This window comes from Simochromis diagramma, unplaced genomic scaffold (assembly GCF_900408965.1).
Source record: "Simochromis diagramma unplaced genomic scaffold, fSimDia1.1 OVJJ01000419.1, whole genome shotgun sequence".
Lineage (NCBI taxonomy): Eukaryota > Metazoa > Chordata > Actinopteri > Cichliformes > Cichlidae > Simochromis > Simochromis diagramma.
The window spans coordinates 2,881,529-2,900,030 of NW_024387244.1; the positions used below are offsets into that span (position 1 = coordinate 2,881,529).

The 18,502-nt window shown below is 41.4% G+C and overlaps 1 protein-coding gene across 1 annotated transcript; it reads right to left on the reverse strand.

The window, feature by feature from the left end:
• Window positions 1–10,833: 10,833 nt before the first annotated feature.
• Window positions 10,834–15,366, reverse strand: foxd2 (forkhead box D2). Its single transcript, XM_040053080.1, has 2 exons — window positions 15,083–15,366; window positions 10,834–14,986 (listed from the first exon to the last, which is right to left on the reverse strand). The coding sequence occupies exon 2, from the start codon at window positions 14,886–14,888 to the stop codon at window positions 13,785–13,787; it is 1,104 nt and encodes a 367-aa protein (XP_039909014.1). The 5' UTR covers window positions 14,889–14,986; window positions 15,083–15,366; the 3' UTR covers window positions 10,834–13,784.
• Window positions 15,367–18,502: the final 3,136 nt, after the last annotated feature.

The window sequence follows — 18,502 nt, forward strand, 5'->3', positions numbered from 1 at the left end:
GCACACCGACTGGTATTAATAAGCGTGTGAACATGTGTTTTTGGCATGACTTTAAAAGTATGTGCTGTTGCCAGTCTGGCCGTCATGAGTGCGTATGCGTGTGTTTCGCAGAGAGCAAGTGTGTGCGATGTAACCCAAGCCAGAGCGGCACAACACAGCAGCCTGTTCAAAGGCCTGTTTGTATTATTACAGCTTGTGCAGCTGCTCGGTACAGACAAACAAGGCTTAGAGCTCTGAGCTACAAAACACAGACCTCCCACCCCATTGCAGAAACCCCTGTGGTCCAGCCCAGCCCAGCATTGTGGTTCAGAAATGGACAAACAAACGCCTGCGTAGATAAACTGCCAGGCATGAGGAGAAGTTTGCTGGAAAGCAGCAAAGAAGGAATGCAAATTCAGATCACTGCTAAAAGCAGCGTCCATCCTTTGTTTTGTGCTTTCCGTGACTTGTGGAAAAAAATTGGCCATCTGAGTCATTTCTACTGAATTTCCTCTGAACGGGCTCCATCGTTCTTAACTGCAGTGTGCTTTTGTTCTGTTATTAAAGGCGTTTCCATGATGCACAGCTTTGTTTCCAAATGATGTTGTTTATTTCTTTAAAGTAGATATGCTATACTTAGGTCAACATTTATGTAAGGAGGGCCCCTCCATGCGGCATTCTCTCCCTGCGAAAGGTCTGGAAAGTGCCTATACATTTCTACGGCGCAGTGTAATGCGTAACGTTAGCTCCTGTCAAAATATTGAGTCTCCATTTCACATTTGCTTTTTAAATCTCACATACTACTGTGAGCAATCACCCTAAAAACAAAATATTGCTTTATATACACAGGGATCAACTTAGAAAGCTGATGAAAATTAATGCCTGTGTTTTTAGTGCAGACTTTTTTTTCCGGCAATATTTCTTCACTGTGTGTACTCAGTGTGCACTTAGTTGCCCTCTGAACAGCGCTCTCCTCTGGAGATCACCACAAATGGATCTGATTGTGGTGATTAAGATCAGAGTAAGCTAACACTCTTGCTCTCCTCTCGCGCCTCTTGCTCCCTCACCTTCTCTAGTCCTCTACTCTGTTCACCTTATTCCATGCCTATGTTTACTCCCCTGCACCCTCTGTCCTCATCACTCGTCTGCCTCACTTCTCCATTCCTCATCTATCCCGCTCTCTTCCTCCTCCTCTCTCCTTGTGTTCCTGCTCCCTCTCTGACTCAGGGTCCCTGTGTGCCTGTATGTAACATCAGTAAAGCTGTCAGGCAGCCAGGCCAAGGTAAACAGCCCAGCACCGGGTTCAGGGGTGATGGGGGCCGAGATGTTTTTCCTCAGGAACCAAGGGACCCCTGGAGGCTTCTGGCTGGGGCCAGGGAGGGGCCAAGGGGGGGAAGATGATCCCCTAAGTTGCCCCCCAAAAGAACGCACACTAACCAGTTTATCTTTTTTTCTCTTCCAGTCGTGATCTTCTGCCTTTTGTCACTTTCCTCCTCATCGCTCTGTTTGTGGTTCTCTCATTCTGCATCTCTCTGCGTTCTGTGTTGGCATCTGTGTACACAGCCCTTCAGCAGCATCTGCTTCACACATATACAGCCATTCATCATCACTCTTATACACACTTTCATTCACAGTCTTTTCCCCAAAGCATTCCTCTGCTGGAACAAAGAAGATATGCACATCTGTGTACCTTTAAAATTTCCTGAATACGTACAGTATGCAGCACCTGGGAGAAGTGAAATCAGGAAAAAAAAAAAGGTGTTTATTTCAGAATGCAAGCCAGTTAAAGTGAAACAAAAAGAGTATTTTAACTTGATGTGCTTCTGGAAATATTCACTAAATCCATTATGTCAGGAGGATAAGGGGGAAACTGAGGAAGAAAAGAGGAGAAAGAGGATAAGGAAGGATGTCAAGAGGAAAGAAAGGGACACTGCAAAGGGAGAGAAAGAAAATATAGAGAAGGGTTGGGAAAGGAGGAAAGGGGAATAGGGAAGGGATAGAAAGAGATAGGTGTGAAGTGATATCCCTCACCCAGGCGTGACCCCTCTCAGCCCCAGTGCTGCTCTGTCTGAGTGAAGCAGACGGCCCAGAGAAGGAGAGAGAGATAGGGAAAAGCCAGAAGTTGCATATCAGAGCCAGCACTAAAAGCACAGCAACTGGGAACAAGGAGACAGAAAGCTGGAGAGGAAAAGAGAAAGGGATTGCTGGAAGTTAAAGAAGAGTGTGTGTGTGTGTGGGGGGGGGGGGGGGGTGAGTTTAAAGGAAGAAGTCGAAGAAGAAATGCAACAGGCAGAGGGGAAAATTGTTGAATGAGGATGGGAGCTGGTCGGGCCAAGAAAAGCATGTAGAATTGAATTAGGGGAGGGAGCGCCACCAAGCAAACCAAGAAGAGAGGAAAGCAGGGGTGCAAAGAGGAAGAAGAGGACCATTACCCTTCGTACATCAGCCGTTACGTCCTTTAGCAGCTGTCGGTGAAGGAAAAAAAAAAAGAAATACTGCAGAGTGGATGGAAGGATTACGATAATTGGAAAGGAGTTAAGAAAGGGAGAGCAGATTCGGATGAAAAAGAGGTTAAGACCAGACTTTGCAAATATTGTTTATTTTTAACCTTTTGCGAGCAACAGGTGGGACTGGTTTAATGGACAGAGGGACTAAGGGGTTTTTGGGAGATCCCTGGACACCCAAAGCATTATATGTATTTACTGTGGAAGAACAATTCAAACCCTGATAGGGTGCCAAGATTTTCCCTGGGTAAAGTTTGTCAGAAAATTAATGTTAGTTTACCAGTGATTTTATGTGCTTAATCAGTCACAACTCCAATAAATTATTTACTTTTTTGACATTTAAAACTTTTCTCATTGATATTCAATCCAGACCAGATCCTGAAGGGCTAAATGTAAGAATAGAGGGAGCAGGAGAGATCCTTAGCCCAAGAGACCAGTAGGAGTTTAATTTTAAGAGATTTGCTGACATTCCCACCTACAGACATGAATCCCTAACCTTTTGATAAGCACTTCAGTTATCTGGATGGGTCATGTTATCAATCTGTCTATTTAATTTGTCATCACATCTCCATCTCTCTTCCTCCTCGCCTTCTACTTCTCATCTGTTCTTCTTCCTGTTGTAGTTTCCAGCAGCCTTCCTGTTGCAAGTCCTCATCAATCCCACGCTGCCACAATTGTCTGTGACAGCACACTAACAGGCCTGTGACTGACCTGCCACCCAGACAGCCTGCCCCAACCAGCCACAATATGGTGAAAGACAAACAGGCGGGAACACCAACAACTCATTTCCCTCCTCTCCAGATCTTATTGGCGCCTGACTGCGTGTCCTGCCTCTCTCTGCTAATGCAGTCTAAACTTCTCTCAGCGAAGTCACTGCCTGCTACCTGCCTCCATATCATGCTGTAAAACTGCATGATTGCTCTAGGGTTGCAATGTAGGTCTCTCAGTCAGTCCAGCACTTCAGTCCAGACTGAATAATACACCCACAGCTGCCATGAATTTTTGCAAAGACATTCAAGGTTCCCATATAGTGAAACCCAGTGATGCTGATGATCCATTTTTTCCTACCAAGAACTTGACATTTGTGGTATTTGAGTAAAATTTCTCATAGGGGACCTATTATGCCTTTTTTTTTCTCTCATATATATGCTGTTACAATTGTAGATGCTCATATTAAACATGGCCCAAATTTCAAATAAAAGAGTCAACATGTGTGCAAGAAAATAAGTCCAAACCTCAGGATTCAAGCTGCTCTGAAGACCACAGTTCAAACTTTTTTTTCTTCTTCTCTGCATCATATGGTTATCTCAGGCACAGCAGCCGTACCCACCTTCTGTTTCCAAGGGGCAGCTAATCAGAAAAAAATGGTTCAAAGTTGTGATTATCTGGCTTGCCCAACTTCAGGAGCCAAAAACGTGCCATCCCACACTGCACAATATTTATTTATTTATTTATTTATTTATTTATTTATCAGTCATTAACCTTAAAAAGGGGGGGGGGGGGGCTAGGCTGATTCTCATTTTGATAACTGTTTGTTTTAGTTAATTCTCCTGTTTTAAAAAAAAATAAAAATAAAAGAAAATCATCTGCATTCAGCCGGGTCCCACTTACAGTGGCTCACTTCACAGTTTGAGAACCAACTGCCTTAAAAAGAGAGTGGGCTACTGGGGGAAGATCCCCACCCCAGTTTCATAGTTAATAGCCTTTCTTGAGGACAAATTTCAGTGGAGGTTTTTACTTTAATAGAAAAAGATTCATTATTTCAACCTTTCATCTCAATTTATGCTTGAAGTTAACATTTGCATTAGAAAACAACGGGAATTTTAAAGTTTGTTTGTTTTTATGAATTATGATCCACACATTGTGTCCAGTTAATATGTTAATTTTCATTTTGTCGAACTTCATAAGGCTTACATTTGATTTTTTTTGTTTATTTGTTTGCTTGTTTTGCAGATGAGACCACATTTACCAAATAAATGTCTTCAAAACTTCCAGTGATCCAATAAACCCCAATAATCTGAAAACGAAAGGCAACTGGAAACCTTTGAATTTCATTTTTTGAAGCCACATTAGTCATCAAACAGACTCTAACACACTAACCAGACTTTTCATTTTTACGACTGCAGATGACCATTGAACAGGAAAATTTCTGCTAATTACCCACACTTTTGTCACTCAGTTCCACTTAGAAATTAATGAACTTCAAGCTGTTTCTCACTGCGGGAACACATCATGGAGAAACAGGAGGAAAGACAGAGTGACTCCACCGTCGTGTTCCTATGCCGAATAGATAAATAGCGAAATCTGTCAAAAATGCAGCATTCCGAGTACGATTATGTCTTGGTGGCACTTTTTGAAATATAGCTTGTGAGTAGGGGTCTGTCTAACTCTTTTGCTCTAACGCTTTTGCTCCCTTTCTCTCTCACACACATACAAACTCCCACTCCCCCACTCTTGATCTACTTAGATCTGCAACATCTAACTGCCACTTAACCTCACTTTCTCTACTTACCCATCTGCTCGCCCCTTCAGCTTCCAATCCATCATCCAGCCGCGCCTCTAGCCCTGTGAAATGACTCTACTAGTCATGAACAACATTAACCTCCCCCATCCAAATGCACACAAACACACGCACACATCGATACACGCACGTACGAGCACACATGTGATCAGATGCCCCTTTACCTCTACTTAGAGTGCAATCTCAAGCTACTTCACCCCTGCATCAGCCTCTCTCTCTGTTGTTTCTCTGCTCTGCTTTCCCTTCTTTATGTGTGACATTTCTCCTCTGGATGGGGCCTCAGAGTAGCCCTATCATCTTTGGCCTTTTCATTTGGCTCGCCTTTGAACCTGGGTTTTCTGTGAACTCCATTGCAATCACACACAGACACACACACACAGATGAACTCACAGATGTTAAAATACACTCCATTTATGATACATCAGGCCTAATTGGATTTCAGCATTCCAGCCTCAGTACAAAGAACACGTACACGGTCTTGAAATGAACCACAGTGTCTTTATCACATTATTTCTTTTTTTTTATGAACCGACTCAGATTAATAACATGAAAAAGAGGGGAAAAAATCTAAACAAAGGCGTTGCACTCTTTGATGCTTTTCAGGGACGATTTTCATAAATGAGGTGTGTGATGTGTGTGTTGAGTCAACATGTTTGTGGTGTTTAAAGATGGATTTTGTACAGTCATACCTTTGTTAGGCTCATACTGTGTTGTTTTTTTGTCTACCTGCATGCATAGATGAACTATACCGCTAAAAATGACATTTCAAACCAATATAAAACCACAGATACGCTGGCTTTACTTTACTTATCATTTTATAAGAAGAAACATGAGTCCATGTATGCATATTTATGCAGTATCTTCTTGTTTTAACTTATTGTGTCCTCAATAAAGCCCTAAACTCCCTGCAAATCAGACAATGGGATCCTCCTGCATTGTTTCTTTTTGCAAATAAAAAAACCTCAGCTCTACCAGATGAGACAAAATAATTTAACTGTTTAAGCACAATATTGTAACCATGTTTTGTTTTTTATCTCTCTTTATCCACTTCTTTCAGTCTTGTAATTCTTACTGTACACTCTGCCTCTCCACTGAAGTGGCTGCTCGCAGGCTATGTTGCTGCTGACTCTATAACTGATGTTGTGGCTCCTCAGGGCTCTTATGTGCTGAAGAATCATATGGGCCTATATTGTGTGCAATTGTACAGCACTTTCAGCCAATAACTCACATAGAAACTGTATCCACAGCAAAACTCTTCAGACACGAACACTAACAATAACCACCTATATATATATATTATTTTTCAATCATACATAAACATATAGCAAACAGATCGATATATCTACCTATCTGTTTATAAACTTTTTCCCTAGAGCAGCTGCAGGCATAGACATATTGATGACTTATGAGATTGATAAATAAATAAAAACTTTTCTTTTCGAAAGCACCCTCACCTGGCCTTTAGACTTGGCCAACCACTTTAAATTTAAAATGAACCACACAAATCATAACCATAAAGTTTTTAAAAACAGTCCCTTTTATTAAGCATGGACTCAAATTAAGTCACAGAGCATATTTTGCACAGAAATTGAATTTTATAAAATAAGAAAACAGCCCCTGTCCATTAGAGCAAGTCTATCCAGGAAAAAAAAAGTGGCCCATGTGATTAACAGTGTCATTTGACAGTCGTTCCTGTCCACATGTGATTTCCTCTGTGTATACAAGCGCTTTCCGCTGGGTGAAATGTGTGCACAATGCGCATGCTCATGGGCTGCAGGGCTCCCTGTGTGCCTTAGCCTTGTCAAGTCTGCTTCTCAGATCAACGCTGGTGGCTGACTGTGAGCTGTTCCGAGGAGGAGAAAGTTAGGTGTTGGGGGACCTTAGGGTGTTGGGGAGGTAGTGGGGGTGGTGGTGTGTGCTGGTGGGTCAGCACAGAGAGATTGTAAAGATAGAAATAAATGGACAGCGTGGACACAATGTCTGATAGCAGGTCCAGCTGAGAAAACAAAAATACCCACGGAGCACTAAAACCTGAGGGGTGAAAAGTATGCCGGTCTGGAGAGAGGTCAGATTCCCCACCATATCTAATTCAATTTTACAAACTGTAAGAAAACACGCTGCTGTTGCTGCTGCTGCTGCTCTCCAAGCGCTGGGGAAAATGTGCTGCAAGTATGTCCGTTTTTACACTTCGTGATCAAACTTCTTTCTTCGTCCAGTGAGTCGGAAACGGCAACGTTTCGTTTCGCTTGTTGAGCAAACCGAACAAGGAAGGCTTCTGAATCCCTCCTCGATATTTTTATTAGAAGGGAGATTTTAAAAGATTGGTAGTCTAAAACAGCTTAAAAAATCCGATTCAATATTATTGTTAGATTAAAAAAATAAATAGGAGCTTAAGACTCAGTGGAAAGGATTATCTTTGCTGCTTGCAGTAGTACACGTTACGAGTTTAAAAGACAGCAAACCTGCTAAAATGAAGCCTAATGTTGGGCCAGGGGGACATGTGCTTGCACAGTATCTTGTGCTGAATGTGGTCGTGTTTGAAAAGGCCACAAGAGGCTACAGACTGCACAGAGCTGCATGCGCTCTTGCTGGTGGTCCAGTCGGGCCTGGTAAAGACATTAGTGCAGCATTCTGGGAGGACGGGGAGTCCCATAGACAGCGCTCACTTCTCTAAATAAACATTAGTCTTAAAAAGTTTGGCCCCACGACCTCAGCGTGATCGCATTTCACTCTGGATAGTAAACTTGAATTTTATCACGAGGTTTTCGACGACTTTTGAAAACACACTTTCACGCTGGAAAAAAAAATAGACGTCAGATTAAACAAAAAGTTCGTGTTCACATTTTGGTGAGAAATACACTTGCAACCAAGTTTGAAGTATAATCATTATGCTCTTGAAACCCACCAGCCCTGTGATCAATTAACAACCAAACACGCTGAAGCTGGCCTACAGTAGACTGGCGGGAGTACACGTGTGCATAATTTGTCCTCGCTTATAAGAACTGGGATCAGTTCCTTCATTAGAAGAAAGATTTGTGTATTTAAATATGAATGTTTGTTATAAGTGGCTCGCTGATAATAACGGTTTAATTCATATTAAATACACGAAAGGGCAAATCTGAAGGTTTAACATCCACAGTTTTGTCAACAACCCGATTTAATTAAAACAATAGCAACATAATGCTTTTTCCCGCTGTTTGTTCTATGGGGGTTAAATTAAACGCTTTATCTGCTCGGAGAATATATCCTAAATCAATAATTATAGGCTTTGATAAGTGGGTCGCAGCCATTAATCGCAGTAGATCCTCGCTGTGAGTCTAACGCGCTGGCATCAAAGGTCAACTGGAAGAAGCCAGTAAAAGCGCCCGCAGTGACACCGCTCACAGTGTGCAAGAGCGACGGGCAGCAGCTGCGCCTCTCTGTCAAAGCGATAGAGAAAAGTGTTGCACTGTCGCCTTTCCGTTAGTGCGGCTAAGCCAAACCGGGGAGACGGACTGCGGGAGGAGAAACCGAGTGCCAAACATAAGGTCCGAGGACTACCTGAGGGCGTTACAAGGCACTCGTTAGGTCCCTTTTCGATGTAGCCCTAAATGCATCGAAAGTGAGTGTGCAATGCTTTCAGATCAATAGTTCTGGGGGGGTTCTAAGGGAGGATACGACACACTCACATGACACTTCAACCTGAAGATGAGGATCAAGTGCTCAGGTCCCAAAAACTGTCGCTCACCAATCATTTTTCAGAAATCCCTGCTTGTGTGATAGAATAAGAGCGTAAATTCAATTAAAAACGGAACCAATACACGAATACAAACAGCTAAAATAAAAAAAAACAGAAACTTTAAAATAACTTAGACATTGTTTATGTAGAAAACAAACTGTCCGTGTGCTACATGATCTGTCACTGTAGTGTTTTTATTTTTCTAAATTTTGCTGATATGCGCAACTATGTGTTGCGCATTGTGCCATTTCTTTAAACTGCTTCCAGAGACAGATGTGTGAACAGTCACGGGGTCGCGTAGGCGCAGGCCTTCAGTGGCGTGCAAAGCAGATGTACCCCTAAGTCCACGTATGTGGCCATTAAAAGAATGTATACCAATTTGCGCACAAGCGACACATTTATTAGTCACAGGCACTTCCCAAAGCTTTATTTTATCCACGTGGATCGTAAAATATGACAAATTAAAAATGACCAATTTTTTTTTTTTTTAAATCCAGTAAACACGAACCAGACTTTACACGATCCCCACTCTTCTTAAACAGGCTAGAATGACGGGTGCAGTAGCCTTACCCGATATCATATTTTGGTGATCCTTGCGCAGTAATACTATCTTCAGTCATTAATACCCCTGCCCCGATAAAGCGTGTGTGTCCGTGCATAGACCAGGCCGGCCATCGTCTTTATTTTCTGCAGCAGGTGTTCTTTTAGTCTGTCGAGTCGGCAGGGCGAAGATCTTCCAAAGTTAATATTGTGTTTCCAGAGATGATGGGGAGTTCACTGTCCTCGCTTTGTTTACACATTCTAAATTAATTAAGCGAAGGATTCCTCTGTCTGTTGCAAAAACACGGAGGCTGGAGGGAGGCTGGGTGCAGCGAGGGGAGGCTGTGATTTATTGCGGCGGTGCAGATATAGGGCCGCGGATCGCCTCTCCTCCAGGCCGGGGAGCCGCGGACCGAGCCAACATTCCTGTGCGGGGGCGAGAAAGGGAGGCTCGCCTGCACGCACATAAAAACACAAGGGACGTGGAGAGGGTGATCTCCATGGGACAAGAAATGGTCGTGTATACAAGTCAAAGTATCTGGGGGAAAAGTGCATAAAAATGAAGGAAGGAAGCCTCACCAGTGCTTTCACAAGTCGAGGGGAAACAACGTGGAGTGTCTCTGTCTATGTGTGTGTGTCCAGAATGTCCCCACCAGTATAAGGAGAATGGTTTGTTTTTATTATTAGCACACTCCAGAGTTATCCCAACTGTGCAGCAGCAGGTTTTATAATTATGTATCCAGGCAGGCCTGTAGGAGCATAACCAGCGGAGGTTAAGGAGGAATCTGATTTCTCTCATCAGAGGAATCTGTTTGTCTCATAGAACAAAGTTGACGGATTTTAAAGCTTATAGATGAATCTTTTAAAATAGGAAGCCAGCTTTTGTGCCTTTAAGGCTACAGGAGGCGGGTATTCTCATCCTACATATTGGCATGTTGTAACCTTGCCATAGTGTCTACATATATATATATATATATATATATATATATATATATATATATATATATATAGATAGATATAGATATATATAGATATATATATATAGATATATGACACACACACACACAATCAAATGATGTTACAGCATCATCGTAATTTTAATAATAAATCTTCTGTAAGGTGCAACTGATTATTTAAGCGGGGTATTGTGAACCTCAAGGTCTTTTATATTATATTATATTATATTATATTATATTATATTATATTATATTACATTATATTATATATGAGTAAACGTGACTATTCTCTTAACACCCCGAAATCAGGAACTTGACCTTGATTATAGTACACAGTCACACATCCCGCAGAAAAATCACACACACACTCATGGTGTCCTTGTACTGTCAGCGCACTCTGTCCTTACGTCCTTCAAGATGCAGCGGTGAACGATGCATCGATCGGGGGCATGACGTTATTGGCAGGGCTGTGAGATATTTAAGTAAAACGATTTTATTTAATCCTCTGGGGTCATATAGTGTGTACTGAAAAACATTAATAATAATCATCATTATCATCATAATCCTGGTTACCATATAATTTATTATTATTATTATTATTATTATTATTATTATTATTATATGACCTAGCTCTTTATTTTTCCCGAGGACTTGAAGAGCCTAAAGGGAACAAATATTTAGAATGAAATGAAAATAGTTCTAAATGTATGTTGACATCTAAAGCCTATAAATAAATTTTAGCGGGTTTAAGGCTGCTTATACGCCCAAGCAGGGGCATATGGAAGCGGTTAGAAAGAGACTGGAATTGCCCCGAAAACTAAAATGTGTTTATGGTGACTGTTGAGTCATTTGGCTGTCACTTCACATAGCACTCAGTTATTTCGTTTGAGGGAAAACGTCACGAAAATGACGAATGTCGTTGTGGTGTCGGGATCAAGTCGCAGTCTGGTGCTGAAAGCACGGGTGGTCTCGGAGTGACAACAGCGCCGAAGAACTTTATGAAGCATTAAGCTATCAGTGTGCATGCAGTGATTACATGCTGCGTGGGACTTGCATGAGAAATTAAAGAGCGTTTTTAAAGATGCGCCCCTGGTATCTTTGTGTTTGTGCTCGTTGCTCGCAGTGGTTTGAGGAAGAGCAAGTTCCACTTCTATTCTGGTCACAAGCCTTTAATCTTACAGCAGAGATGGAGCTTGGATGGTCAGTGCGCATTCGAGCTGAAAATCCATACAAATTAGTTCAGTCTCAAATGGTCCGTTTTCAAAGCTCTTTCCCTCTGCATGAACCTCCCCGTGGCGGATCTGTAGCTTGCATTAAAAGTCTCGCGATTTTTATTGGCTTCGTTTTCGTTCCTGTCGTTATTTAACCGTTTAACCACCTCTGCACACGCTTGATGTGGATTTTAATGGTCTGATGCGGCGCATAATGACTCCCTATCAGCGTGGGCGTGCGGAGAAAACTCTCAATAGTGCGCTAATGTTTTTTCCACCTCATTTACTCTGCAAATTATACATAGAGGATATCAATTAACACTGTGGATATACCGGGAGAGGCGCTAATCATAATGATTTCCCAAAAGCTGTATGCGACTTTTATTAGTTGTCCAATTTTTAGCTAACAAGGAGAGGAGAAGAAATAGAAATGAAATAAAGGCTGCTTCTGAGTAAAGAAAGTAGTCATGTGTTGGTTTTCGTTTCAAAGACTTTCAGTGAGCTGTGCTGAGGGGAAAACACAGGAGTCAGCCCTCCCACCCTTCATCCTTAATAATCATCTGTCAAAACACCCACAAACTAATTTAACCATTTGCGCACAGATCTGGTAAATAAAAGAGGCTTTACACCAGCTTCTGTCTGGAAACATGTGCTCCAACAACTCTGAAAAAGACCAATAGGCCTGTTTTCTGTAGCCGGACTTGTCCCACTGTTTCTTTTGAACGTATCCCGAGACAACACAGATGACATGAAAGCCGAGCAAACCGAGGGCCTTTTGAGAAGATTGCTTTTCAGGGTCCAAATGCATGTGGCTGGTCTCACAGGGGACCGCTCGCTGTGCGCACATTCACTCCCCTGGGCCAGGGGTCCACACTGACAACATCAACAAACGGCCAAAAAGCCGCATTATGGTGGATTAGGAGCCTGGTGAAAAATGCTGCTACAAATTAGCAACGAAAGCCCAAAAGACCGTGGGTATATCCTTGTTCACTTTCAATTACAGACCGCCGAGGCCCGCTAATGTTCCCATTCATTTAAAGCCTTTGTAACTCGCTAGAAAATGGTCCTTTACAAGCGAGCAAGAGCCACACAAGGGGAATGCATGCCCACTGTTGCGTGATATTCGTGAGTGTTATAAACGTCGAGCCGTGTTTGAAACATTTAAAACCGAATTTTGTGGGTTTCGTTTCTCACAGCTTAAATTAGTCTTAATTTAGCGGACTGCATGCCCAGGACGCCAAATTGGTTTAATTGGTCAAATCAACACCTGAATTAGTCACATTTAGGAATTGAACGACTGATACAAACATCGTTAAAACTGTGGGTTATTCAGGTGGGCAGGATATGGACTGTAAGTGTCATTATAAATAAATAAATAAATAAAAGTAGCTTAAATGCAATGAAATCAACGACATTTAGTTTTCAGTTTAAAAAATTGTTGCAAATATAACATGAATGCAATTCGTTATTGTTCAGTCTATGGCGTCGAGTCTGCTTGAAGGTCATCTTCCCATGCAATAAAAAAAAAACATTTCTTTAAGTCACAAACATTTATTATTCTTGTCATTACAACAAAAATGACCTATGAACATTTAGGTGTTTTTCTATTGGCAACACATGACATACTGTATGCTTCACAGATTAAATTGCGAATAGGTAGGAACGAACAATTAAAAGGTTGAGAGAGGTAATACGCTCTTTAATACCAAAAGTCACATAGCCTAAGGGTCCACTGACAACATGAAATGATATTGTCACAAATTTACCATGTAGAGAAGATTCAGGGGGAGTGATAGTGGAAAAATTGTAGTGTTATTTTTTTTAAATTTCAGAAACACCCCTTTGTCTCCGTGTGCTTTCTAAGTAAAAACCTGAGTTTACAGTCTCTTGTCAGCATATCTCAACAACAGTGCCGCTTTTTCTATAGACACAAAATAAAAATAAAAAACAATATAAATCAGAATAAAATTCTCAATTGTATTTTGGAAAAAAAAAATCAAAAATAATCCCCGTAACCACTTAGGACAAATTTAACTTATGTTAAAATAACAGACTCCTTTTTTCCCCTCCACTGACAATTGAAGGCCACATGCCACACTGCAGGCCAGCATTATTTAAAAAGCTCCCTCTCCGAGTTTCTCTTGCTTTTGTCTCTCAATATTATACACATATTTACACCCTATAAATAAACCTGTCTCTCCTCGTACACTGTTAAGAAACTGGGAGAACAAGAAACATTCTTACTTCACGAAGAATGTTTACCCTACCTTCACAGAGGACGACGCCACAATTGATTTTTTTTCATGAAAAATATTCAGAGGGCATTCTGGCAGTCTTTTCTTTTTCTCCTATTTCTTAAAAAGGGCAAGTGTTCATATTCGGGGTTTTACTGGAAAAAGTTTGACTCTGCGGCCCAGGTTGTAATATGCTCTCCTGTGATAAGTTCAAATGACTTGAGGCAGAGGCCAGTGCTGGGGTCAGCATGGCCAGAATCTGAGCCTGGCTTCCCGGCTGTGCGCTGTAGGAAGAAGCGGTGGAGTTGGCTGCACCAATGATATTATCAATGGAGAACGAAGGTCGACTCGGGGCGCTGGAGTCCGTCTTGAGGGGTGGCAGAGAGGGGCTTAGCTGAGGATAAAAAGGCTTTCTTAAATCGGTCCCTAAAAGGGAGGGCAGATGATGCGGCGCGGGGAATATGGAGGCTGACGAGGGCAAGGTGCAGGGGGCGTTAGGGAACGGGAAGGAACCACCTGTGTGGTGTGGGTGGTAAGGGTTGTGGGCTGCGTGGAAGTTCTGCAGCTGAAGTCCATAGTTGTATCCATACGGCGCATATCCAAATCCTGGTAGAAAGCCACCGGAGTCCCTGAGGATATCATTATTTTGGTGCCTCTTGAAGCGCTTCCGCCTGCGCAAGAAGCTCCCGTTGTCGAACATGTCTGCGGAATCCGGGTCGAGAGTCCAGTAGTTGCCCTTCCCGGGGTTGCCGGGCTCCCGTGGGATTTTCACAAAGCAGTCGTTTAGGGAAAGGTTGTGACGAATGGAGTTTTGCCACGCAGGGAATTTTTCCCGGTAGTAGGGAAATCTATTGCTAATAAACTCGCAGATCTCACTCAGAGTGAGACGTTTCTTGGGGCTCTGCAGGATGGCCATGGTGATCAGAGCGATGTAAGAGTACGGTGGTTTCACAAGTGCATTTTTTCTGGGTTTGTCCCCAATCGCAGTCCCGGTCTCTGCATTGGACCCGACCTGATCTGACGGGCAGTCAGAGCTGCTGAGCCCTGGAGAGGCAACCCTCTCGGCCGTGTTCTGGGAGTAATTATCGTCCGAGTCATTGTCGAAGTTGAAGTCATGGTGGATGTACTTTCCGTCTTTTCCAACCGATATGTCACCACCAACCACATCGATGTCCACATCCTCGGACAATGCAGAGCTGTCGGACATATCCGTCCCTAAAGTCATCCTTGGAGTTGCCGCTTGTCTTCCTCCTCTCTCCCAGATTTCCTCCTGCTCTCGTCCGGTGAGGCTACAGAGCGAGAGCGCGCACACACCCTTCCTCTCTGCCTTACAACCACACAAGGGTTTTATTGCAGCTTTATCTCCAACTACCGAAATCACACATGGCTAAAATTGAAAAAGACAAATAACTCTTTGACCTGTGGATTTGGCGTGTCCTCGGAGTCCGAGTCTGGTCAAGCGGGGCCGTGCGACGCTCTCATCGAGAAAACTTCTGGGAGTCACGCGTAAAAAAACAGAGTCAAAGATCAACGATTTTGCACCGATAAGAAGTCGTGTTTTCCTCAGACACGATGGTTTCCGTCTGTGATCACTTCAAGCGTATTCTTATTGTTCAAAAACCTACTTCGGGGCATCCAAATGTCTTTTCAAAAAAGCTTTTACGCACAAGATTGGGTAGGTATCCAGCCAGACTGTCACACTATCCTCCTTAGTGCTCAAAAGGTATTTATAGGGCCACGCTGATCACGTGGTCTTTGAGTCACTGTTACCAGGAACTGGACGAAATTATCCAGCAAAAAACAATATTTGCATTTGCTCTTGAATATTATATCATATGTTAAAATGTTATACTAATAACAGAAGCACTCAAGTCTACACAGGTTGAAACGACATCAGTTGTTCCCTTGTATATGTACATATTTTAAGACCTCCAAGTGCGAAGATCTCAAATATTCTGTGCATATTTTATGCTTTATCAGAGGGAAAAGAATATAAGAAATAGGTATGTGAATGTATGTGTTAAAAGTGAAAAACTGTCTTACTGGTAGCTTCTTATTCACTTTAAAAAAAGAAAGAAAAAAGTTTCATACCTGGACATGAAGTGTTTGATTCACTTAAAGAAGACACCGTGACTTCAGGGGAAGGTGCACCACTGATGGTGACTGATCAGAAAAAAGATTATAAAATTATTATTATCATTATTGATAATAATAATAATAATAATAATAATAATAAAATGATAATAATAATAATAATAATAATAATAATAATAATAATAATAATAATAATAATGCACGTATATTGAGAGAAATCAAAATTTTGAATCTGTTCATAAAGTAAAAAAAGATAATAACAATCTGCAGCTCAAGTTATTATTATTACTAGTATTGTTATAAAGCTTTTTAATTGAGGTTAATTTATGAAGTAGAGTGCACAGCACTTTAAAATCCGAGTGTGAAACAGATTTTTTCTTAAATATACATATTTTACTAAAATAGTCCTCGACACGTTTTTTTGTTTGTTTTTTTGTTCAGTATTTTACATTTTTCTTTCGATTTTATCTAATGTAACGTAACCTTAAATCCATTTTGTTTATTCAAGTATCCAAAGTGCTGCATAAATAAGTTGTACAAGCGGAGCATGCACAACTGTCTGAAAGGTTTCAGACAGGCGCATAATTCCGTGATTCAAACGAAGAAAAAATTCTCACGGGTTTAGTGTTTTCCTCATCAACAATTCGCAGCATTATTCGTGGGCATTTTCTGCATATTTTACAGTGTTACACGGGGGTATAGTGTGCCGCAACCTGCTTCAATTCATCTTCGTGAAAGGCCAGGAGCAGATGACAAAGTGCAATGTGTGCGGGCTTATTTAAAGCAGGCGGACATTCCAGTTCATTATGGGGCAGAAACATCGAATTACTGTAATGCGTTTACATCAGCACCCCATTAATCCTAGCTACAGGTCAAACAGCAAACAGATCAGATTCATATATGTCATATTTTTTGCTTTTAGGGTGGGTTTTTTGTTTGTTTGTTTTTGGGTTTTGGCACGTCAAAGAACAAGACTTTCATGCGTTTTCGACTACACTTGTTTTCTTTTTGTTGTTTGTTGCCTTTTCTTGAACAGTGTGTGTGTGTGTGTGTGTGTGTGTGTGTGTGTGTGTGTGTGTGTGTGTGTGTGTGTGTGTGTGTGTGTGTGTGTGTGTGTGTGTGTGTGTGTTGTTTTTACTGATAGAGCAAGTTCAAATCGAGCATGCGTAACCTTAAACATGGAAGCGCTTGCTGATCCATGTGTCCTGCTCTCTGACCTGCCTGTCACAAGTCTTTTAAAAAATCTGAAATAGACGCTCTGACACCTGCCTGACAGCTACTCAAGAGACATAACACATTAACTTATATTAGATCATTCTTACGGAACCCAAGGCCCAGCCTTAGTTTTATTCACAGATCAGCGAAAATATTGCTCTTATTTGTTTATTTATTCCCTCTATTATCTTTTAAAACACCGACCATATGTCACAATGACCTGCCTTACGAACAGAAGGGGTAGCAATTCGTATTGCCTTCATTTGATAACTAATGCTGTTTTTTTACTTACAGTATAACCAATGAATTAATTATATACATATTTACGTAAAAATATTGTCAGTCTACTTAATGCTACGTGTGTAATCACGTGGAAGTAAGAAGAGTAAGAGTTACCGGAGCTTTTGAGAAGTTATCATCTTTTAAAGCTTCAGTAGGCGTTAGTTCATATTCTCTGCGACTCTCAAAAAGAAGAGGCTTATTTCAGTTTATGGTGTTAAGGCGCCCTCTGCTGTTTGCAGAGCAGTGATGATTAAAGTCTTGCACTCGCAGGTGAGACTAGCTGTGACTCATTCAAGCAGCAAATCGGTAAAACTTGCACTGACTGGCAGAGGTTATTGAAACATTCTCACGTAATGAGGAAACCACTTTATACAATGCAAAAGCCTTTGTTAGAAAAATGAATATAGTTTTATTTTTTTTTATAATGCCAGAGAAGTACATAACTTCTATATTAGGCTATAAAATATCAACTACTGTTGATGTGCAACACAACACTTCCTGAAATAAACTGTCTGGCTGAATAGACGGTTAGTGCTTGACTCGAGGTTAAGGGAGCAGATTGTACTGTGAGACTTGTTATAACGCGATAACAGCTGCTGAAAACTCATATGTAAGTATGTAATGTAAATGAAGCCTGGTATAGCTACACATGAGCGCCTGCTGGATATTATTTTTAAATTGATGGCAAATAAAGAATAAAAATGTGATCATAATGATTGGATTGTGGCTTTCCTGGATGTCCTTATAGTTTGGGATACTTAAAAAATAACATTTTGCTTAAACAGTCACATTGTGTGTCTCAAACCTTCAGTTCGTTTTGTTGACTTAAGCACTTTTCAGCACTTGAATATGAAAATTAGATTGAGATTGCATCTCAGTGATGAAACACGAACACCGAACAAGACTTATCAACAAAATAAAAATTAAATAAGCTCATTTCAATAAATCAGAAAGTGTTTTCACTGGTGACTGCTCTTCAAAATATGTTCGGGTAAATCATAATTCAAAAAGTTAATGATTAAAAAAACTTAATGGAGGGTGGAGAAAATTATACAAGCTGGACACGTCGTGCCTTTGCTTCCACCTAGTGGTGGGGCAGCTGTCCGAGTCCTTCGGCGACTTCAGCGCTTCAGAGTTATCTAATAAAAGTTTTGGGGCGTTTTTGCTGAATACACGGTTGTTGTGATTGGTTGGCGTGAGGTTTGGGCGGTGATGAGCAGACCTGGACTTTGAATTTGACTTTTCTGT

Excerpts from the sequence above, each read along its gene's own strand:
- foxd2 (XM_040053080.1), bottom strand. The coding sequence starts at position 14,888 with ATGACTTTAGGGACGGATATGTCCGACAGCTCTGCATTGTCCGAGGAT.